General features: G+C 31.8%; 1 protein-coding gene across 1 annotated transcript in view; it reads right to left on the minus strand.

The window, feature by feature from the left end:
• Positions 1–674: 674 nt before the first annotated feature.
• The window catches only part of LOC112595773 (protein slit), a 119,910-nt gene continuing 101,079 nt past the window's right edge, over positions 675–19,505 (minus strand). The window contains exons 5-33 of the mRNA XM_025341087.1: positions 16,070–16,141; positions 15,499–15,570; positions 15,158–15,393; positions 13,056–13,218; positions 12,567–12,638; positions 11,951–12,022; positions 10,705–10,776; positions 10,534–10,605; positions 9,654–9,725; positions 8,052–8,209; positions 6,921–7,068; positions 6,679–6,825; positions 6,533–6,604; positions 6,371–6,442; positions 6,138–6,301; positions 5,652–5,784; positions 5,509–5,580; positions 5,375–5,446; positions 5,226–5,297; positions 5,088–5,159; positions 4,289–4,452; positions 4,003–4,219; positions 3,515–3,654; positions 3,255–3,424; positions 2,943–3,153; positions 2,631–2,865; positions 2,344–2,567; positions 1,885–2,253; positions 675–1,289 (exon numbers count right to left, since the gene is read on the minus strand). Coding sequence (XP_025196872.1) covers positions 1,063–1,289; positions 1,885–2,253; positions 2,344–2,567; positions 2,631–2,865; positions 2,943–3,153; positions 3,255–3,424; positions 3,515–3,654; positions 4,003–4,219; positions 4,289–4,452; positions 5,088–5,159; positions 5,226–5,297; positions 5,375–5,446; positions 5,509–5,580; positions 5,652–5,784; positions 6,138–6,301; positions 6,371–6,442; positions 6,533–6,604; positions 6,679–6,825; positions 6,921–7,068; positions 8,052–8,209; positions 9,654–9,725; positions 10,534–10,605; positions 10,705–10,776; positions 11,951–12,022; positions 12,567–12,638; positions 13,056–13,218; positions 15,158–15,393; positions 15,499–15,570; positions 16,070–16,141 — 4,042 coding nt within the window. The 3' untranslated portion in view covers positions 675–1,062. The remainder of the gene's footprint in view (positions 1,290–1,884; positions 2,254–2,343; positions 2,568–2,630; positions 2,866–2,942; positions 3,154–3,254; positions 3,425–3,514; positions 3,655–4,002; positions 4,220–4,288; positions 4,453–5,087; positions 5,160–5,225; positions 5,298–5,374; positions 5,447–5,508; positions 5,581–5,651; positions 5,785–6,137; positions 6,302–6,370; positions 6,443–6,532; positions 6,605–6,678; positions 6,826–6,920; positions 7,069–8,051; positions 8,210–9,653; positions 9,726–10,533; positions 10,606–10,704; positions 10,777–11,950; positions 12,023–12,566; positions 12,639–13,055; positions 13,219–15,157; positions 15,394–15,498; positions 15,571–16,069; positions 16,142–19,505) is intronic.

A 19,505-nucleotide genomic window follows, 5' to 3' on the forward strand; every position in this document is an offset into this window, starting at 1 on the left:
GGGGAAGAAAGTGTGTGTTTTGACTTTTGACGTTGAATGGTATTTGCTTCACATAATTATTATATTAGGTACATAAAGCGAGAATATTATAATATTAATAGGTACAGAACAGACTTTTATATTATCTAGTGCAAACACAGAACACGTAGGTACCTATCTAGAGTGCACACAAATTTACGGAGATCGTCGTACCGAAAAAAAAAACTATTATCGTTTAAATAATATTAATATAGTATACTATCATAATATATTATTGTAATAATGATATTCTCGTTGTCGAAACGAAAGAGACGGCGGTTAATTTTAAGTATATATAGTAATAATACATCGTTAATAAATTACGTAAAATATAAAAAAAAAAAATGGTAATAATAATATAATATTATATGTTTTATACGTAAATAAAAATATATTTTTAATAATAATTAGTAGGCAATTACTTAAATAATAATAATAATAATAATAAAAATAATAGTGAGAGCAATAATTGAAAAAATGAAAAGAAAACCAGTCTAGACGACGAAAGTTACGACGGGGTGGTGGGCGACAACGCGGCGGCTGTAACTTGTAGTGTGTATAGGTTTAATGAAAATATTACGTGGTATAATATATTATGGTCGACGGTACAACGTCATTTTACGATAAAAATATGTAATGATAATATTATTATATTTTATAGCAATGACAACGACGACAATAATAATAATAATAATAATAATAATAATAGTAATAATAATAATACTAAGGTGCAGGGGTTGGTTACGGCAGAAGAAGATATATACAAACGCTGACCGACCAGATGAAGACGATCAACAGTTCGACGGTGACGGAGACGGCGGCGTACGCGGTGACGTACGCGAACGCGTCTTCGGTCCACGCGCTACGCTGTGGACGGTGCGTCGGCTGTTGGCGGTGGTGTCCGGTGCGCCGCGGCCGGCGGTTGGCGTCGGCGACGGCCGCCCCGCGGGAGACGTGGGGCAGCACGACGACGGTGCGCGGCGTTGGCGGTGACGGCGGTGACGGCGGTGACGGCGGCAGCGGTGCTGTGGAGGGGCCTGGTAGTCAATAGCATTTTTTGGCGCACGCGCACTTGCGTATGATCTCGATGTCTTTGGTGTACCGCGTGCCGTCGTTGCATATCAACCGGACCTTCCGCTTCTTGGTCTTGCGCGCCCGGCAGCAGCTCGTCCCGCAGCCGCCCTCGCACTTGGCCATCTTCAGCGGTTTCCTCGACCGGCAGTTGTTCTCCGTGTAGTACTCTCGCACCTGGACCTTTTTGCACGTGGGACCTGCAAAAACGCGTGACAATGTGTCGCCGTCATTAGATCGCGTACGATCATTGGCTTCAACGGGGGGAGGGGGTAGTAGGGGGGGGGTAGGAGGCCTAGGTCCGCCCAAACGTCAAGTCTGCCGAGTCTTCCGAATTCAAAATTTAGTATACACCGTGAATCAAGCACGTAACGCATTTTTAGAAAGTATTATGGGGGAGGGGACGTATAATTATTTGGGCTATTTGCTCGTACGATTATGATATTATATTATCCAGGCTGCCGCACTCCGACGCGTAGCTACGCGTAAAATAAGCAAGTAAAAACCCACAGTCTATAGGCGGACGCACTCGGTTTGAAACTCTTGAGGGAGGGAGGGACAAAGTTTATCCGATAAATACTATTATTTATCTCGAGGTAATTCGTAGTGGACTTTAAGACCATACGTTAAATAGTCGTCCGGATCGTATTTAATTGGTGTTTTTAAATGTTATTTTATCCAATACAGTATGGAGATAAATACGCGTTGGAAAGTAATTATTTAAATCTCTGATAACACCTACAGCACCGACGATGGAGTTCGCGCGTTTGTTTAATAATCGAGACGAAGTCTTACCTTGCGTACAGTATTTGCCCGACCAACCGGGTTGGCACTTGCAAGTGTATTCTTTGATCCCTTTGGGCTCGCACTTGCTGCCCTTATGGCACTGGTTATTGTAGCAAGGGTCTTCGTCTTCGTCCTCATCTTCATCGTCCTCGTCGTCTTCGTCTTCTTCAATAGGACCTTCTTGTGGTTCCATCTGTTCTTCGTCAACCATGGTCGAGCTTTGTTCTTGTTCGACAACACCCGTCGACTTCACCCCTTCTTCTTCAACCATCTGTTCTTCGTCCTGGAGCAGCGAACAGCCGGGCGTCACTTTTTGTTGACGCGCTGCGTTCATAAAGTCTACTAGTTTGTGGTTCACCCAAAGCTCTTTCATGCAACCTGGAACGAATATAATTTATTATTATGATACTGTATTGTTCGCGTTTACGTTTGTGCCACTCTGCGAAATCGTGTCTAAAAATTACTCACCAATGAAACTGGTCAAATTTCTTAAATGAAAATGATTAAATGCTTCGGCACCGGGATCTGGGGGAATACCACCTATGAACAACGGAGAGGTGAGTCTTAGGTAATCTCTGGATCCCTCGTTGATTATAGATCTGGCCACGCCTCCGTCAACTCTTAGTGTGAAATTTTTTCTGATCGACAACAGCTCGACCATGTGTTGTTTGCCGTCTGCGACCATTTCAAAACTAGAAACATATATGGTCTTAAGTGATCTGAAAAACTTAGAGAATTTTGAGTGAAATACTAACCTGTACATGGTTGAAACGGGATAATTTCCGACGTCGTAACTGACTCTGATACGCCCGTTGAATAATTCAACGGCCAAGTGTTCAGAATGGCCGTCGTACAACAAAATTCCATTTTCTTGCGTTGTCGTAAACACAACAGTCACGTTGGCTTCGGGTTTGGTTCTCAAAGGTTCTAATTCAACGAATGAAGTATTATGTATAAAACTCAAGCTGGTTAGATATTCGCACCGTTTGCCTATAAATAAAAAGACGTGAGAAAATGTGTCATACAGAATACTACACAAACAACAATGAACACGTGTGGACAAGTACCTGAATATCCCGGTGCGCATTTACATAAGTAGTCGTTCGTAGAACCGTTCGGTTGATAACATATTCCATTTTTGCATTCGTGATGTTGACAGGGTGAAGTCTGTGGGTACATGAGTGCGACAATCGGAGAAATGTCGCAGAACTTACCGGTATATTCTCCAACACATTTACATGTATAGTCGTTAATGCCGTCCACGCACAGACCACCGTTCTAAGAACAAGAAAATAAAACCATAATTCAATTTAATTGCAAAAAAAAAAAAAAATAAATAAATAATATCAATAAATAATAATATAGTTGTTTCGTCTCACCTGGCACATGTGATTTTGGCAGTCGTCGTTGTTTATTGTGCAATTGTCACCCGAAAACCCGAGTGGACATTCACAAGCGTAATGCGTAATGTGATCGATACACTTGGCTCCGTTGTGACATGGATTGAAATCTTTGGAACAGAACTGTATTTTTGTTTGACAATAATCACCTACGGTGTAATAATAATATTAAACGTTAAGTAAGCACACAGAGATTTAATTTAAAATTTTTAATAATTTAATAAAAAAATTATTCGTACCTGTGTATCCGGGTAGACAACGACATTCATACGCTTGAATCAGGTCGACGCAAGTAGAATTGTTTTCACATTTGTTGGTTAAACAGTCGTCGATATTTGTTTCACAACGGTCTCCGGTAAAACCAGATGCGCATTGGCAACTACACAGAGAAATACTAAGTATATTATATGTATTTTATATTAAAGTGATTAATTTAGCAGTGAAAACCTATTAGTTGAAATTTAAATACTTAATCGTGCATTCCAAATATTAGTTATTTTCGAAATATTTCTTTTAGAAAATAAAGATTTATAATATAATTACTATCGAATATTAAACAAAAGTTCTTATTAATTTATAAAAATTATTTTTTAAATATTGAAATGTTCATAAAAAATATTCTAAATTATTCATTTAAAAATTAAAAGTTTATCACGGTTACACTGCAAAATGTAGGCTGAGAATAATAATACAAAATATAGAAATGCTTAGTATAATTAGCACTTACCTGAATCTGCCTTCTTCAAGCAACTTGCAAGTCCCCGAGTTTCTGCATGGATTACCGTAACATGCGTCAATCATGTTTTCACAATGTTTACCGTGGTATCCGGGGTTGCATCTGCACTTGTACTGTCTTTCTGGTAAAGGCTCACAGAAGCCTTCGTTCGAACAAGGGTTGGTGAAGCACGTGTTACACTTGGACAGGATGTCTTTGCCAATCGGTTCTGTGAAATATATAAACGCATTTTATTAGTAGGTGATTTCATATAAAAAGAAAAGCTCGTTTTACTGACCTTTACAAACAAAACTTGACACTGGCGTAGACAGGAGAAGTTTGTCCTTCATGGAACTAGGTTCTGCACATCTGGCTATACCTGACTCGATAAAATCTTTTTTTATCCATTCCGCTAGCCATTGTAAACCACAATCGCAGTACAGTGGGTTGGAGCCGATACCTCTGCAAAATTACAAGAACATTCATTATTAGGGTTATTAAGTTAATTCATTAGCATGTTTTTTTATTAATTTCTACAAGAAATAAAGTTTGACGAAAAATTTATTTTATTTCACTACTATAGTGCATAACATATTAAATTTCTGATATAAAAATGTAATTTTATTTATTTTTTGATATTATCGTCAGTTGTGTCGCATTTGTTAAAAATTAAAAAAGTGCGTCAGGAAAGTATCGAGATGAAAACACGAATATGTTATCAATGCAGACTTGAATAAATTAAAAGTATTAGCGACTCCTGTATTATATTATAAGATATATGATATACGAGTAAGTAACATTTTTTCGACATTTTGTTTAAGTTATCAATAGTTGATTTCAAGTAAATAAATAAACAATACGAAGTAGATACATAATTAAAAATTTGTTCGATAAAAAATATATTAAAAATCTTCGATTCATATTTTACTATATTGTAAGATATTAGAAACGTATAGGTAACAAATTTTTCAATATTTTGTTTTAATAAGTAAGTAATTATACGTATGAAAAAACAATACTATATACCACAGAAATCTTTTATGTATCTGTGCTACTTATTGATAATTTAGAGATTGAATATTAAAGGTTGTACTTACAAATGAGTAATCGAGTCTAGGCCGGAAAATGTGCCATCCGGTATCAATGAGATATTATTTCCATGTAATGAACTGAAAAAATATAATTTGATTTAAACAAAAACTATTTATTCGTAAGACATTGAAGTTAATACTTACATGATTCTCAATGATTTAAGGCCAGCCAGTGAATTTTTTTCCAGACATTGCAATTTATTGTATCCTAATAGTCTGAAAAATTAATATAAACGTTAAAATATACATATTGCTTTAAAAATTATTATTATTTTTTTTTTTTTGCTACTTACAGAGTTGATAATTTGGATAATTGTGAAAATGTATTGTTTGATAAAACTATTAAATGGTTATTGCTTAAATCCCTAAATAAAAAGAATAATAATGATTATTACGCAATAAATATTTAGCTTAAAGTTTTACTTACAATCTAGTAAGAGATTTGAGATGACTCAGTCTATCTACGTTAATTGAAGTAATTTCATTTACGTCCAAATATCTGAAAGTAAAATTAGTATAGTGATAACTCATTTGTTGATATGCGTATAGTAATCTCCAAATAGTTCTTACAATTCTGAAGTCTCAACTGGAATATTTTTTGGTATCTCGACTAACTTCGCTCTGGTACAGCGGACTACGGTTCCAATGCATGTGCACTTTGGAGGACAATAGTTGTCGCCAAGACAACCCTGATCGTTGTCACCTGCAATTTAATAACGATCGTTGTTAACTTAATTAATTATTTGTATTTCCACTCCAAGTTTCTAGAAGAAAGCACTCAGTGTATATGTACTCGTCTTTAAGATTTTGTGAAAACAATTTCATGGTCAATTTGTTCTGTCTGACTTCAATAATTTACGGGCATACAGTGTATACAATCTGCGCACACAACACTGCACTAATGGTTATAAGTTATAAGGTTATAACTTATAAACATCCACGCAAAGGTAAATTCGAAAATATACGATTAGGTAGGCTCTGCGATTTTTTACCTCCAACCGGTCTACCGACATTACATGTATTTCGCTCAATGAATATACACTTCATAATAATTACCGGAGCATTTGAATTCGTATGAAGGTAAATCGTGAATAGGGACGTCCATTACTCGAGCAGGTCCGGCGCATCGGGGACTTCCGGCAATTAGTCCGTGTTTTTTCAGCCATTCGGCAAACCAAGCTAGATGACAATTGCAATTGAAAGGGTTCATTTGTAAGTTTCTGAAAACATTTATACATAATGAGTTTATAATTGAAATAAAATTATAAGCAAAGTAGGTTAAAGCTTACAGAGTGCGGAGAGCTGGTAGATAATCGAAAGATCCAGGCATAACGCATGTTATCTCGTTGTTTAGCAAAGTTCTAAGACAAAAAATAAAAAAAAAATAAAATAAAAAATAAAAACATATAAAACAACTTGTATTTTTTCCACTTAAAATGTTTTCAACTTACAAAATTTTTAAATTGTGAAGACCAATGAACATTTTGTTGTGTACTTGTCGAATCTTATTTTCCGATAAGTTTCTATAAAAACATTACGTTAATGACAATGATTTGAAAAAAAAAAAAAAACTTATAATTATAAATGACAATCTTACAGTTCATATAATTTGATGGCACCTTCAAAAGCGTTCGCTTCAACGCTACTAATGATATTTCTTTTCATTTCTAGTTTTTGTAAATGAGGCAACCGACCAAACAGACCGTCAGACTTAATTTTTCCGATTTCGTTGTCATTCATAAGTCTTTGTTTATAAATTACAGAAAAAAAAAAAAATAAATAAATAAATAATGATTGTTAAAACTAAATTAATTTTTTAATGAACTGTTATTGACTTACAGTTCGGTGGTGTAAATTGGTATGTCTTTTGGTATTTCAGTTAACGATCTTCCGGAACAATCGACAATCGTACCGTCACAGGAACAGTTTGATGGACATGGGACATCCGAGAAACAATCGGTAGTTTTAGATTTCATGTCATCTAGACCTGTCAACGAAATCAGAGTAAATATTTGTGTGGAAATTTGACAGAACAAATGTATAACAACAATAATAATATTCGAAAACAATAGATTTATTCATGTTTTGTAATTGGTATAATATTTAAATATTTTAAATTTGTTTTATATTTTTAAAAATCAAATTAATATAATAGTATACTACCTACATTATATTGTAATAAAGATTTTAATATATTAATTTAAATTCGTTTTATAACTTAATTAAAATAACACAGGCGTTTTATAATATTAATTCCATGACCTCAATATTCAAAAAACAATTTATTAAACATTAACAAATATTATGCATTAGTTTTTATAATATTTTTAATATCTTATTTTCTTACCTGTCTTATACTTTTTAAATTATATTCTTTAGATTAAATTTACATTTTTATTTTCAATTATATAATTTTAAATTATGTTGGTTTTTTTTTTTAGTAATAAAATTACCTTTATATAACATTTAAGATAATTTTAGTAATTGATTATACAATAGGTGGTACTCGTTGTTTTACTATTATTCTATAAATATCACATAATTTTAATAGTAAAAAGTTAAGAGTGTTAAGACTTGAGAATTATTAATATCGAATAAAATGAAATTTATTGTACTGTAACATTTACAAGTTAGTATGTAGTTATGTACGTATAAGTATTACTATTTTGAAATATATTGTATGTATACACATTTAATATAAACATGGGTACATTTTCAAATATCTTATATTTATGCCCAATATACCTTCATTATTTTTGAACCGAAAATCGTTTTATACCCTTTTTATTTTCCTAGAACATTTTTATGATATTAGTAAGGCGTTTGCGTACAATAATTTTATTTTTACTTTATAAAAAATCGATTTTAATATCTGTAGGAAAAATAACAAATTCCAGATTATTATTATGGTTTAGACGACAATTCCGCGATAACAATTCTTTACTACTTATTATGAGGATGATAACTTACACTTGAATTTGTCATTGCTCAAGCCATCTATTCTTCGTTTTTGTAACTTCTTTGGTGATTCACACCGAGCGGCTGATGTTTCTATTGGATTTTTATGCAAATACTCTGATAACCAACGCAAGTTGCAGTCGCAGCTAAATGGATTTCTGCCCAAATGACTGAAATAAATAAATAATAAACAATCAAATCTCATATATTTTATTTTTCAGTTTATTTATTTGAAGGAATAATAATTCTAGTATATCCTTTTGGCTAATGGCCCCTTGAAGTATGATTGTTTTGATGGCTATTAAGACAAATAGTGCAAAGTAAACAATACTAAACAATGGCGATGGTGGGTTGTGTCTAGAAATAATAATGGAAGACACATCTGGTAGAATTCACGATGTTTTTATTTATAACTAAAGAAAAAGACATTTTTCAAGAAGTTTTCGTACAAAAAGTTTTTCAATGCTAATAATATACCACAACTATAATATGTATTCATTCCGACTGCATTTCGTTATGAACAGGAAACGGGCCGACGAAAAATAATATCCGGTAGAAAGAATAATCTCCTTTGGATATATACAATCAAGTCTTCAAATCTATTATACACTCTCTATAGTCTATATGAAATTTTGTCTAAAATTCATATTGAATATTGTGGACGGGGTTCGTCTTGCGAATATTACCACGAAGTATATGGAAATGCGGACCGGGCCATTTTTAAATTCATTTTGTTTTAAGCTAGTCTTTTCTTTTGAGTTTTCAAGCGAGAAAAGTCAAAATAAATTTGATCGCATAAATTTGGATCAAGGCCGCAAAGTGTCAACTGTTAATTTTTTCCACGGTGCCAAGACAGATTAGCATAAAACTGCCACATAAAAATAACAACCCGAGGTATTTTGATTGTTACTTTTTACTGTATTGGGTACGAGAGTCTTAGATGTCTTCACAGAGTGCGTCTGATTTATTTTTTTTATTCAGTAGGTTTAGAGTTTTAACATTAATTAATTTAATGAAAATCAAATTTATTCATGAAAGCTTTTCGTGTACGTACCTATAATGGCATTTTAAACCTTGGTACAAGAATAATATTTTTTGCGTCGTTTAGAATTCAGAAATATTTGATCATTTTATTTATTTTTTTTTAACGAAGATGAATGTTTTAACGTTTTAGTAGGATTATGAATATATCTTGGCAGTAGATATTAATATTTTCGAATAAAGGTGAATTTCATTTATTTTATATTAAATATGCTAGCATAATTACATTTCATATTACTGAGAATTAATTTTCTACATAGAGTGATATATTTTATATTAAAAATATCAGTATTACTTATTTATGTATATAATATTTTATAGGAAATATTGATCTTTAAAACGTTTGAAACGGTAGGAATGCATTTGACATAAAGTCATTAGAATTGAAAATGCGATTTTGGGTTTCACCTTTAAAACTTTATGTATACCTATTAATTATTATACTTTGAAGTTTATTTATTGTAAATAATATTATTGCGGTACAATGCATAGGTAGGTAAACCAATAATTTAATCGAAATAATAACAGTAATTAACTAAATATCAACAGTGTATAAATATATATTATACTTACAGAGTTTGGATACTCCTCATGTAATCGAACGTTCCATTTGCCAAGGACTTTATGTTGTTATCGTATAGTGAGCTGTAAACAATTTTCAATATTTCAATATTAAATATTTATGTTATTTATCTGAAAATTTGGAAATTAAAAAGGGTCGTTTGATTTTCAGTACGTCCGTGAAATTGACAATTCGCAATTATAATATTAATCTAAATTCATTATCATGGATCAACTAATCTTAGTAAACGAAGTAAAATAACGCAAAAAATAATCATTTAATTTTTTTTTTCTTAAACGTTAAAATTTTCAGAAAAATAATTCACTAAATAATCATTTTTCCACAAGCTACTTAAATGAAAAAAAAATTTGAGAATTTGAAAATATGGTCTTTGAGTATATTTAAAAATTTTGTAAATCAAATTTTTAATTATTGCATTATTAAAGAAAAGTGAGGTGAGCATCCTTGCCTAATTATTAAGTATATTATATCTTTTTAAAAAATACAGTAGGAATAGGTATAAATTATAGGATGACATCCGCGGGTTGATTTTAATTTAAAACAAGTATCGGATTTAAACGAGAGCCATATTGAATATCGAATGATGAGACGGATGGAAAGAAAGAGTGAGAACGGAAGGGAGTATTCATGAATATTCAAACTTAGCTCGGGAAATCCGAAAGCGATTGTTTTCACAGGTAATCCGAGCCCATATACGTACATACCGTATATACAGATATTTATATAACCCTGTGTGTATCTTTACATTTTAGTTTTATTCAATCTGGGTCCGCCGTATACCTGACTCGGTTTCTTTTTTTTTCATTACAGACAATGTCGTAAAAGGAGGAAAAAAATTAATAAACAAAACCGTCTACAGTTTTTACTCACAGCAAATTGACGTTGTGTAAATCTCTGAAAGCGTCTCTTCGTATACACGATATTTCGTTTGCGTTCAAAAGCCTTGAGAAAAACAGAATAACAATAACAACATGAACATATAGTAATATAGTTTTTGGATTATGTATTGTATCATTTTTTTCTTCTTATTTTTACACTTACAACAGTTGCAACGAAGTGAGGCCATGGAACACGCCACCGGGCAAGTCTTTTATTTTGTTGCCGTACAGCATTCTGAAAAAGAAGTAAAATACATAATAAATTCAATTTTTTCGAATTATTGGGTCGCTTCATCTTGATAAAATTACGCGTGTTTCTAGTTCGTACAAATTTTATGGCTAAAAATTCGATTTCAGGACAATAAAAATAATAATATATATATATAGGTACTGTAGTTCATAGAATATCGGTCGGAGTAGTGTAATATACAGCTTATATACTACCGAGAATAAAAATATAAAGGTTTAAAAAGTTATAGCTTGTAGGGAAGTTGTAAAGTATACGTTTTTCCTTTTATTTTTTATATGTCAAATTCGGTTAATACCTTTAATACAACTATACTTTATATAATATTATTAAAGCACACGTATATTGCTGTCACGTATTATGTATATCGGAATACCGGTATAATAGTAATAATAATGTGTAATACTCGCATATATTCAAATTTCAGACGTTATTATTTTCAATACACTTATCTATAGGTGGATTATACATTTATACTTGAAATGTAATAAGAACTTTCGTCGTGAATAGTGGAAAACGTTTGGAAAACATTGCAGTCGAACGGAAAACAGCATAATTATGATATTTTTAGTCATCTCTATGAGTGCTAGGTGTGATAAACGTTCACATTTTTTTTCGCTCACCAACGAGTTAATAAATAAGTCTGAAGATAAAAGCCTAAGGCAAACTTACACGCCGCCTGTTATTGTCATTGATAATGGCTTTTAGCGAATTTACGACTGCCTAAACAAGAGCGCACCGACCCTTTGCCGTACATAAAAAAGCTCGTGGCGTATTTGGAAACCATTCAAAATGGTTTTTTTAAACCCTATTTGCACCGGGAAAAATAACTTTAGGCGTGTATCGATACAGAACAAAAAATAAAAAGGCAATAAAACGGACAACGTTTTTTTTTTTTTTCAAAAAATTGTAGATGGTTATTTTTGCAACCAACAATTACGCGTGATAGGTTGAAAGCAAAACCAGTTATAGACCCACGTATACATTATATTTTATGCACGCTATACTTCCAGCACGAATGACTAATGTGTAACTGAAAAAAAACCTTTAACATCGCTAAAAGACATTTTCTTGGGAGCTAAATCGTAAAATCATTTTATGATCTACAGGAAGAAAAAAGTGTTTCACATAGTTAATCATATGCATAACAGTGTGTACTTACAGAGATGTTAACGACTTCAGACCCTGAAAGGCGTCTACTGATATTTTTGTTATCTGGTTTTTGCTGAGGTCACTGTAACATGTAAATACATTTTAATAAGTAAAGTAAATAGTTAAATGTTTTATTGAAAAGAAAAAAAAAACATTTCTTCCGTTGAAATATAGTAAATAATGGTTACAATATTTAATATAATTGGCGTACAAAGAATGAAGAAACGTACAGTTTAGAAAACATTAAATTTAGTGAAATGGAACACGCAGTTATGTCAAGACCAATTACACTTGTAATGAATAAATTATAGATGCAGTGAATTGATATATTAACGGGCTGAAAAATAATATACATCATCAACGACTAAATTTAAATTCATATTAACCGGTTGTTATCCAACAATCAGCAAATAGAAATGCTAAAATATAATATGTCAGTTGTACATTATATATCATTTTATTAAAAACAATTTTATTATTAGAGTTAACGAGTACATGGCAAAACTATCATTATTCGATTATATCGTGTGTGTTTTAAAATTATGGTACACGTGTATATTATATACTATTTTTTTTTTATTTGTATTATTGCGTTAGACAATTATTACAGTTGTATTTGTACTTACATTCTTCGCAGACGCTTGTATTTAACGAATGCTTTGGGGAGGATTTCGGTGATTTGATTTTGTTCTAGTCTCCTGTGAAAAATAATAAATCATGGTAAATAAACACGATAATTTTTAATATCATTTAGGTACCGCATATATATTATATACGTATATGATGTATGTTTGGTGCGTGAGTAAAGTTGACAGGTTAGTTTGTCAATTAATTGTTTAGTACGCTATATATTAGGAATAAAATATGTTTTGCGTAGTATTAATTATCATATTATTTTATTTTTGTATTTTTACTTAGGTATCTTTATTTATCCGTGATGAATGAAAAGGTCATTTAACTGTTAAAACCGAAACGAGACGTTTTATTCGTTTCCTGAAAAGTAAGCATTGTGGCTTATTCTTTTTTACCCACGCACCGTTTATACTTATGTATAATACATATTTAAATAAGAGCACTGGTTTGGTGGGGTGGGCTATTATTATAGTTGTGCTTACAGTTCTACGATGTCCTCCGGCAATTTAGTTGGCACCTTGGTCAACGACTTCTCCCTGCAATTCACGATACCCCCCTCTTCACATGAACATGGATGTGGACACGAGGACTTTTGGTCTTCGACGCCAGGACCACATTCCACCGTCTCCCCGTCGAAATCACCGTCTGTAAGAAGTTAAAATATAATCGTAAATTACACTGTATTAGCAAAAGTGTCACAATAGCCTTATAAGTCTAATGAGACCCTGTAGACTAGATACCTACTATTATATAATTATTGTTAGTCTCAGAGTTTATTTATATGTACAATATATATATATTAGCTTTTATAAAGGTACACTTAATCAACTACTGCATATGTAAAATGATATGTTTATGAGCTTGACTGCATTACTTTATATGGCGCGGTGCATAATAAAACTTAAATCATTACGGTGGTCCTAATGTGTATTATAGATCTAATGAATACGATAAATTATTTGGGATTTAAAAATATATATTTAAAATATCAGGTTTTGATGTGAATAATTAATTATTAATTAAAAATATAATATATAAAAAGCGGTCAAAAATTTATCAAATTTACACATTTAATTGTACTTTAATTTCAAATTTAAAAGTTTTTTTTTTTAAAAGAAGTAGGCAGTACGAATAAATTTTATGTACCGTGTTTAAAAGCTATTTTTTATTTGTTCGAACAATCATGAAAAAATATTTGTACTTAATTATAATAAAGAATTATGAATATAATATATTACAAACTATAATATAATTTATGTTATAATAATTAATTTTCATTTTGTTTGAAAACTGTAGTCATAATTATAATTGTCAAGTATTTAATTGACTTCAATCATATATACATAAAAAAATAATTATTTCTATAATAAATTTTTAATATAGTTTTTTAATTAAAAATATTTATATTATAACTGGTAAAATTAATTTAATAAAGTTTAAATATTATTCATACCACTTTCTTGTTGCATCTGGGAGATAAAATATCCAAGTTTTATAATATCAAAGGCGGAAATTACATAAAATATCTAATATCCAGCGAATAAAATAAATAAATATTCTAAATGAAAAATTATTTTAAAATATTTATTTCGTATGACTTAATCGGAATCAAACAATATTATCAGTATTAAATGTGTAGATTTAAAAAAAATATATATATATCCATAATTGCATAGACTAAAATTGATTATCGACAAAATATTTTTAAATTATGTCTATACGGTGCAGTATATGACTTCATGACGTTATAACTGACTTTAAAGATTTTATTTGCATATCTATAATAAATCAGCGGTTCTTAACCTGTGGTCCATGGTCCCCGGGGGTCCGTGATACTATTGTTGGGGGTCCACGGCAGCCTTAACATAATATAACATATGTCAATACGTGACAAGAGTGCATTATTAAAATATTGTTGGATTCTTATTGTTTTTTTTCATTCATAATATATCTTATTATATAAGAAATAGACCTATTTTATCTTTATTATACCGATGACGACATAATATAATGGATTTCGATACAATTAAGTATCTATGGTGTTAGATACTAAGTGTAGATTCTACACCCAATAATTTTATTATTAATATTTATTTATTAGTTTTTCTTGTTCATATGAAAAGTACAGGTGTACAGCACTTTAGTTTATAATCGTTTATATTCTACCACTTAAATGCAACACCAACCATAGTATTAAGCAAATAAAAATTAAATTTTAAGAATATTAAAAAAATAATAATTTATATGACTTTTTTATGAAAAATTAAGTGTAATAAAAATAATTATAAATGTGCATGTTTTGTTATGTCTATTTATGTAGCTTTTAATATAAAATAATAATTATAACTTTGGCTATGATAACATGAGATGTTCTGTAAAAAGAAGGTATTCGAAAAAAAATTGGTAAAGGGGTCCGCGATTTCTAAAAATCTTTGATCAGGAGTCCGTGATCTACAAAAGGTTAAGAACCGCTGTGATAAATCGTAAAAAAAATGTCTAATCATCTAGATTGTTTTATATTATAATTAAAATGTTCGTCATGTTGTATACTTTAATAAAACTTATTATTATTATGTATAATTACCGCACTGCATGTGATGTTTATGCATATCAGACAGTGGCAGACCAGCCATGTTTGATGGCCCGTGGCACTGAGTTGATGATCCTAGTCTAGGAATCCTAGGTAACCATTGCTGGTACAGCCATTCGAGCTTACAGTCACAGAGGAATTTGTTTTCAGATAATCGAATGTTTCGTAAGCGGTAAAGGTCGGAAAACAGTCCCGACGGGAGTGTAGTTAGGTTGTTGTTGTTTAAAGTTCTGTGGAAATTAAAGTGTATATTCACACACAAACATAAAAATAATTGTTAAATATATATATATTTTTTTTTCTTCTAATTTTGTAGTGAGCGTTTTAATACTTACAGTATTTCCAGGTCTTTGAGTCCTTTGATGGAATGCTCGTCAATGCACAAGAGACGGTTGTTGTCCATTAGCCTGTGTACGAACGAATGGGTGATATTATATAATGCATATTTTTCTTTTTCTTTCACAATTAATCGTCAACCGTGAAAAATAATAGCGTTATTCGCAAAGTTATTGAAACCGAACAGTGCGAACGAGACAGGGTGTGGCGGGTAGGAAATAATGAAGAATAATGTATCGGAAAGTTTTGTCCCTTCGTCGCGACGATATAGTGAGATGGGTCGGCGGTGGGATATTTAAATTTTCTTTTTATTCTTTGCAGACATTTTCATTGTGGTCGATTAAAAAATATGAAAGAAGTACACAATTCCGATTAAGGAAAACGATTTCACAACGTGAAAGAATGAAGTCGTCCACGGAAAGTTTTTTTTAAAAGGGGAAAAAATCAGCTCATAAATTGAAATTAAACCCCCGCGTTAAGTCAATAAGTTTCAATATTATACCTGTTGGAGATTATTGCAAATTTTTTTTTTCTTATTTAATTTTTTGTTTGTTTTGTATAAATACTTACAAAGTTCTTAAAGCTTGAGCACCCTTCAACATACTCTTCCCAACGAACAGCAAACGATTATGACTCAGATCACTGTAAATATAAAAACACCGTCATAAGTATTATATGAAACAATATATACGGCTTATTATACGGTTTATTGTATGCGAGTCATTTAAAAGTATTAATACATAAACGCCGCAATTAAAGGATAAGGTAGGTATCTCGTTTTTTCATAAAGATACGAGTAATGGAATGAAATGTAGACATTATATTGTACATATTCGTGCAAAAAACGTTTGTTCATTATTTTTTTTTCGAAGTTTCAGCATTTTTTTTTTTTTTTTTTTAATACACTATGGAAACAGTCGTATTTATATTGGCAGTGTCGCTTGTTTTAGCGTCTAATGGATTTTGATGTTTATTTCAAATAGAATAAAAGAGCGGTGTAAAAATTGACTATCATGTTTTTTTATTTTTATTCACTGTGAATTGTATTTTTACTTGTGTCTCGGGTTCGAACGGGAAAAAAAGGAAAAAGTCTCCATTTTCCCGTTAAATTGATTAGGTTTTTCGTTCGTTCCATTAGTTGTCGCCGAAGGGCATCTCCGGGGACGTTCCCGCTCTGCTCCGCTCCCGAGGTTTACCGGTAATTAACTTTACATCACTAAAGTCTCAGGATTTTCGAAGAGCTGGGTATATATATATATTTTTTTTTCGTTTTACAGGAGTAATAAAATGAACATTATTCAAACCTGGATGAAAGCGGTTCCGGAGGGTGTAAAATTATGAAAAATGAAAACCCATAATGTAACCGCACAATGAGAGTGGTATACAGCACGACGTAACAATACATACAAATAAATTTGTTTTATTAATTAAATTTAATATTTATGGTTTATGTTACCGCAATTGTTCCGAATGTCTTTACATCAAAACCGTTATGCAAGACTGAAATATAACTAAATAATTGAATTCCAACAATATTCGTGAATTTGATTTATTCCGGTTGAAATATTAATAATACCCTATCCCCTCACCCCACAAACAGCGATATACTTTAAATGAAAATCCGTACTTCAGCGAATACGCATATATAATATGAACCGTCATTAAAACGGTGTCGACCGTGACGATAAATACTAAAGCGTGCACGTCAACGGTTCTTATGAAAAAACGTCACACATTCATATACGAGCTGAGAAAATCAGATCTTGGAAATATTGCCTTGTAGTGCAGATGTCTGTTAAATCTCTACAATACATTTTATGGGTGACGTAAATGTATATACTTTTCAGTTTTCGTAAAAACTATAAACGAACCGTTGATACTATTGCAAATTCTGAATTCAATACAATAAAATATATCATAAAAGAATAAGTTTTTTTCAAACCGTATAATATATATGTATTCACATCGTAGCGGTGACTTATTGTAACCGCTGAAACTAGATTATAATATTATATTATATCTACTTACACAACACACTAGTGCTTTTAAAGTATTACACTTCTGGGTATCAAAAAGAGAGTGAAAATAAAAGAGATGTTTTAAAAATCGTAGATATCATTAGGACTAAACGTATATAAGACGTAAGGAGTTTCGCAAAGCCGGAAATTTTAATTGCTTCGTGGCGAGCGGGCGCTTGTCGACTGTATTATTCGACGGTACCGGATTATTAATTACATTTCAACTGAGGTACACACCCACCCACGCACACAAAACTCACTACGGAAATGCTACGGAGGCGGATATTATGAGTATGGAAAAAAAAAAATTAGTAATTTAAAAATCATTGACGCGAAATATGTACTTATCGATTTGTATAATATATAACTATAATGTATAACTATATTATAAGTACGACGTGCTGACCCACGCGGATCGTCTTCGGATTGCGATACGAGTAAAAGAAAATACATCAGTACACTATATACGTATATAAATGATATTATTACAGCGTACGTCCACAATATTATATTCCACTCCGTCTTTTTTATTTTATTTTATTTTTTTTTTTGATATCATATCGAAAAAAAAAGCGAAATATAAATCTCCGTCGCCGATCCTCTCGGGACACCAATATGCCGAACCCATACATACACACATACACGAAATATACTATTATAATATAGAGATGTAATCTATATGATAATATACACGGGATTCCGGTGGTAATATCGGCGTTAGAATATTATTATGAAACTTTCAGACGGCCTTCGTCACTGCTGCCACCGCCGCCAGTCCCCGTCGCGTTTGTAATCTCCATTTCGCGACAACCCTACGCGAGAGCGGAGCACACCGCGCCGGCACCCTACAATATTCTTTTGTAGTCGTCGCCGTCGTCGTCGTCCTCAGCGTCGTCGTCACCGTCATCGCACAGTACAGCAACAGCAACGATGACTGATCGAACTAGGTGATTCATGCACCTTCGTATTATTATTAATCGAAGAATATTACGAGGGAGAGAGAGAAAATACGCGACGCACTCATACAGGGATAGAGATGGAGTGTGTATGGAGAGAGAGAGAGAGTGAGATTGCCGCCGACGGTGACAGCTTTGCGGGCAATAATAATCATTTTCGGCGGGGGAAAAAAAAAGGGGACGTCGGCCAACAATCGAGTAGTACCGTTTTCTTTTCGCGAGTCCAAAGGGGCGAAAAACGATGCGTATACTATATTATGAAGAAATGACGATATTAATTTATGTGTATGTGTGTGTGGGTGTACGCGGTGTGTGTGCGGTCGCATATGCGATTATGGGAAAACTTTTATTATTATTATTATTATATTATTACGCGGTGAATCATTCGAAACTGTCAGGGTAATGGTCAATTCTTGGCACAATCAACGTTATGTTTTATAATTTGACATGTACATACGTACTGTTTTTGTTTTTGTTTTTTTATTTTTATTTTAAGCAACGTTTTATTCAAGTCTTATGAAACACGTTATAGCCTAACGTTTGTACAATCTAATATGTGGTAAGTATCATCGTTAGTTGAGTAATATTTTATAGGTAAGAATAAATTAAAAAAATAATTGGAGATATTTATCATTCATCGAAAAAGCATAACCTTTTTATCAAAATATTTGCAACATGCATAGTTTACACCATTTTATTTCAACGAAATCACATATTTTGTTTTGTAGAATGTAAATATATAACGTTAAAGTTGATATTTTTATACTTAGTGTGTTAAATATCATTTTAATAACATTGAAAACCAAACAACGTACGAAAAAATCATACTTTATTATGTGATATTTTTTATATATTTTTCGTTTTAAAATAACACTTTATAATAATGACGAAAATACGAAATTTAAAGCTATTGCTAATATTATGTTATATTTCATAACGGCGGTTACATCATACATAATATTATACGATTTAAATCTCCAGTGCGTTTAATGTATGTGACATGGGAAAAGAACTTTTATAGGTATTCACAAA

The sequence above is a fragment of the Melanaphis sacchari genome, unplaced genomic scaffold (assembly GCF_002803265.2).
Source record: "Melanaphis sacchari strain LSU unplaced genomic scaffold, SCAv2.0 Contig2_pilon_pilon, whole genome shotgun sequence".
NCBI lineage: Eukaryota > Metazoa > Arthropoda > Insecta > Hemiptera > Aphididae > Melanaphis > Melanaphis sacchari.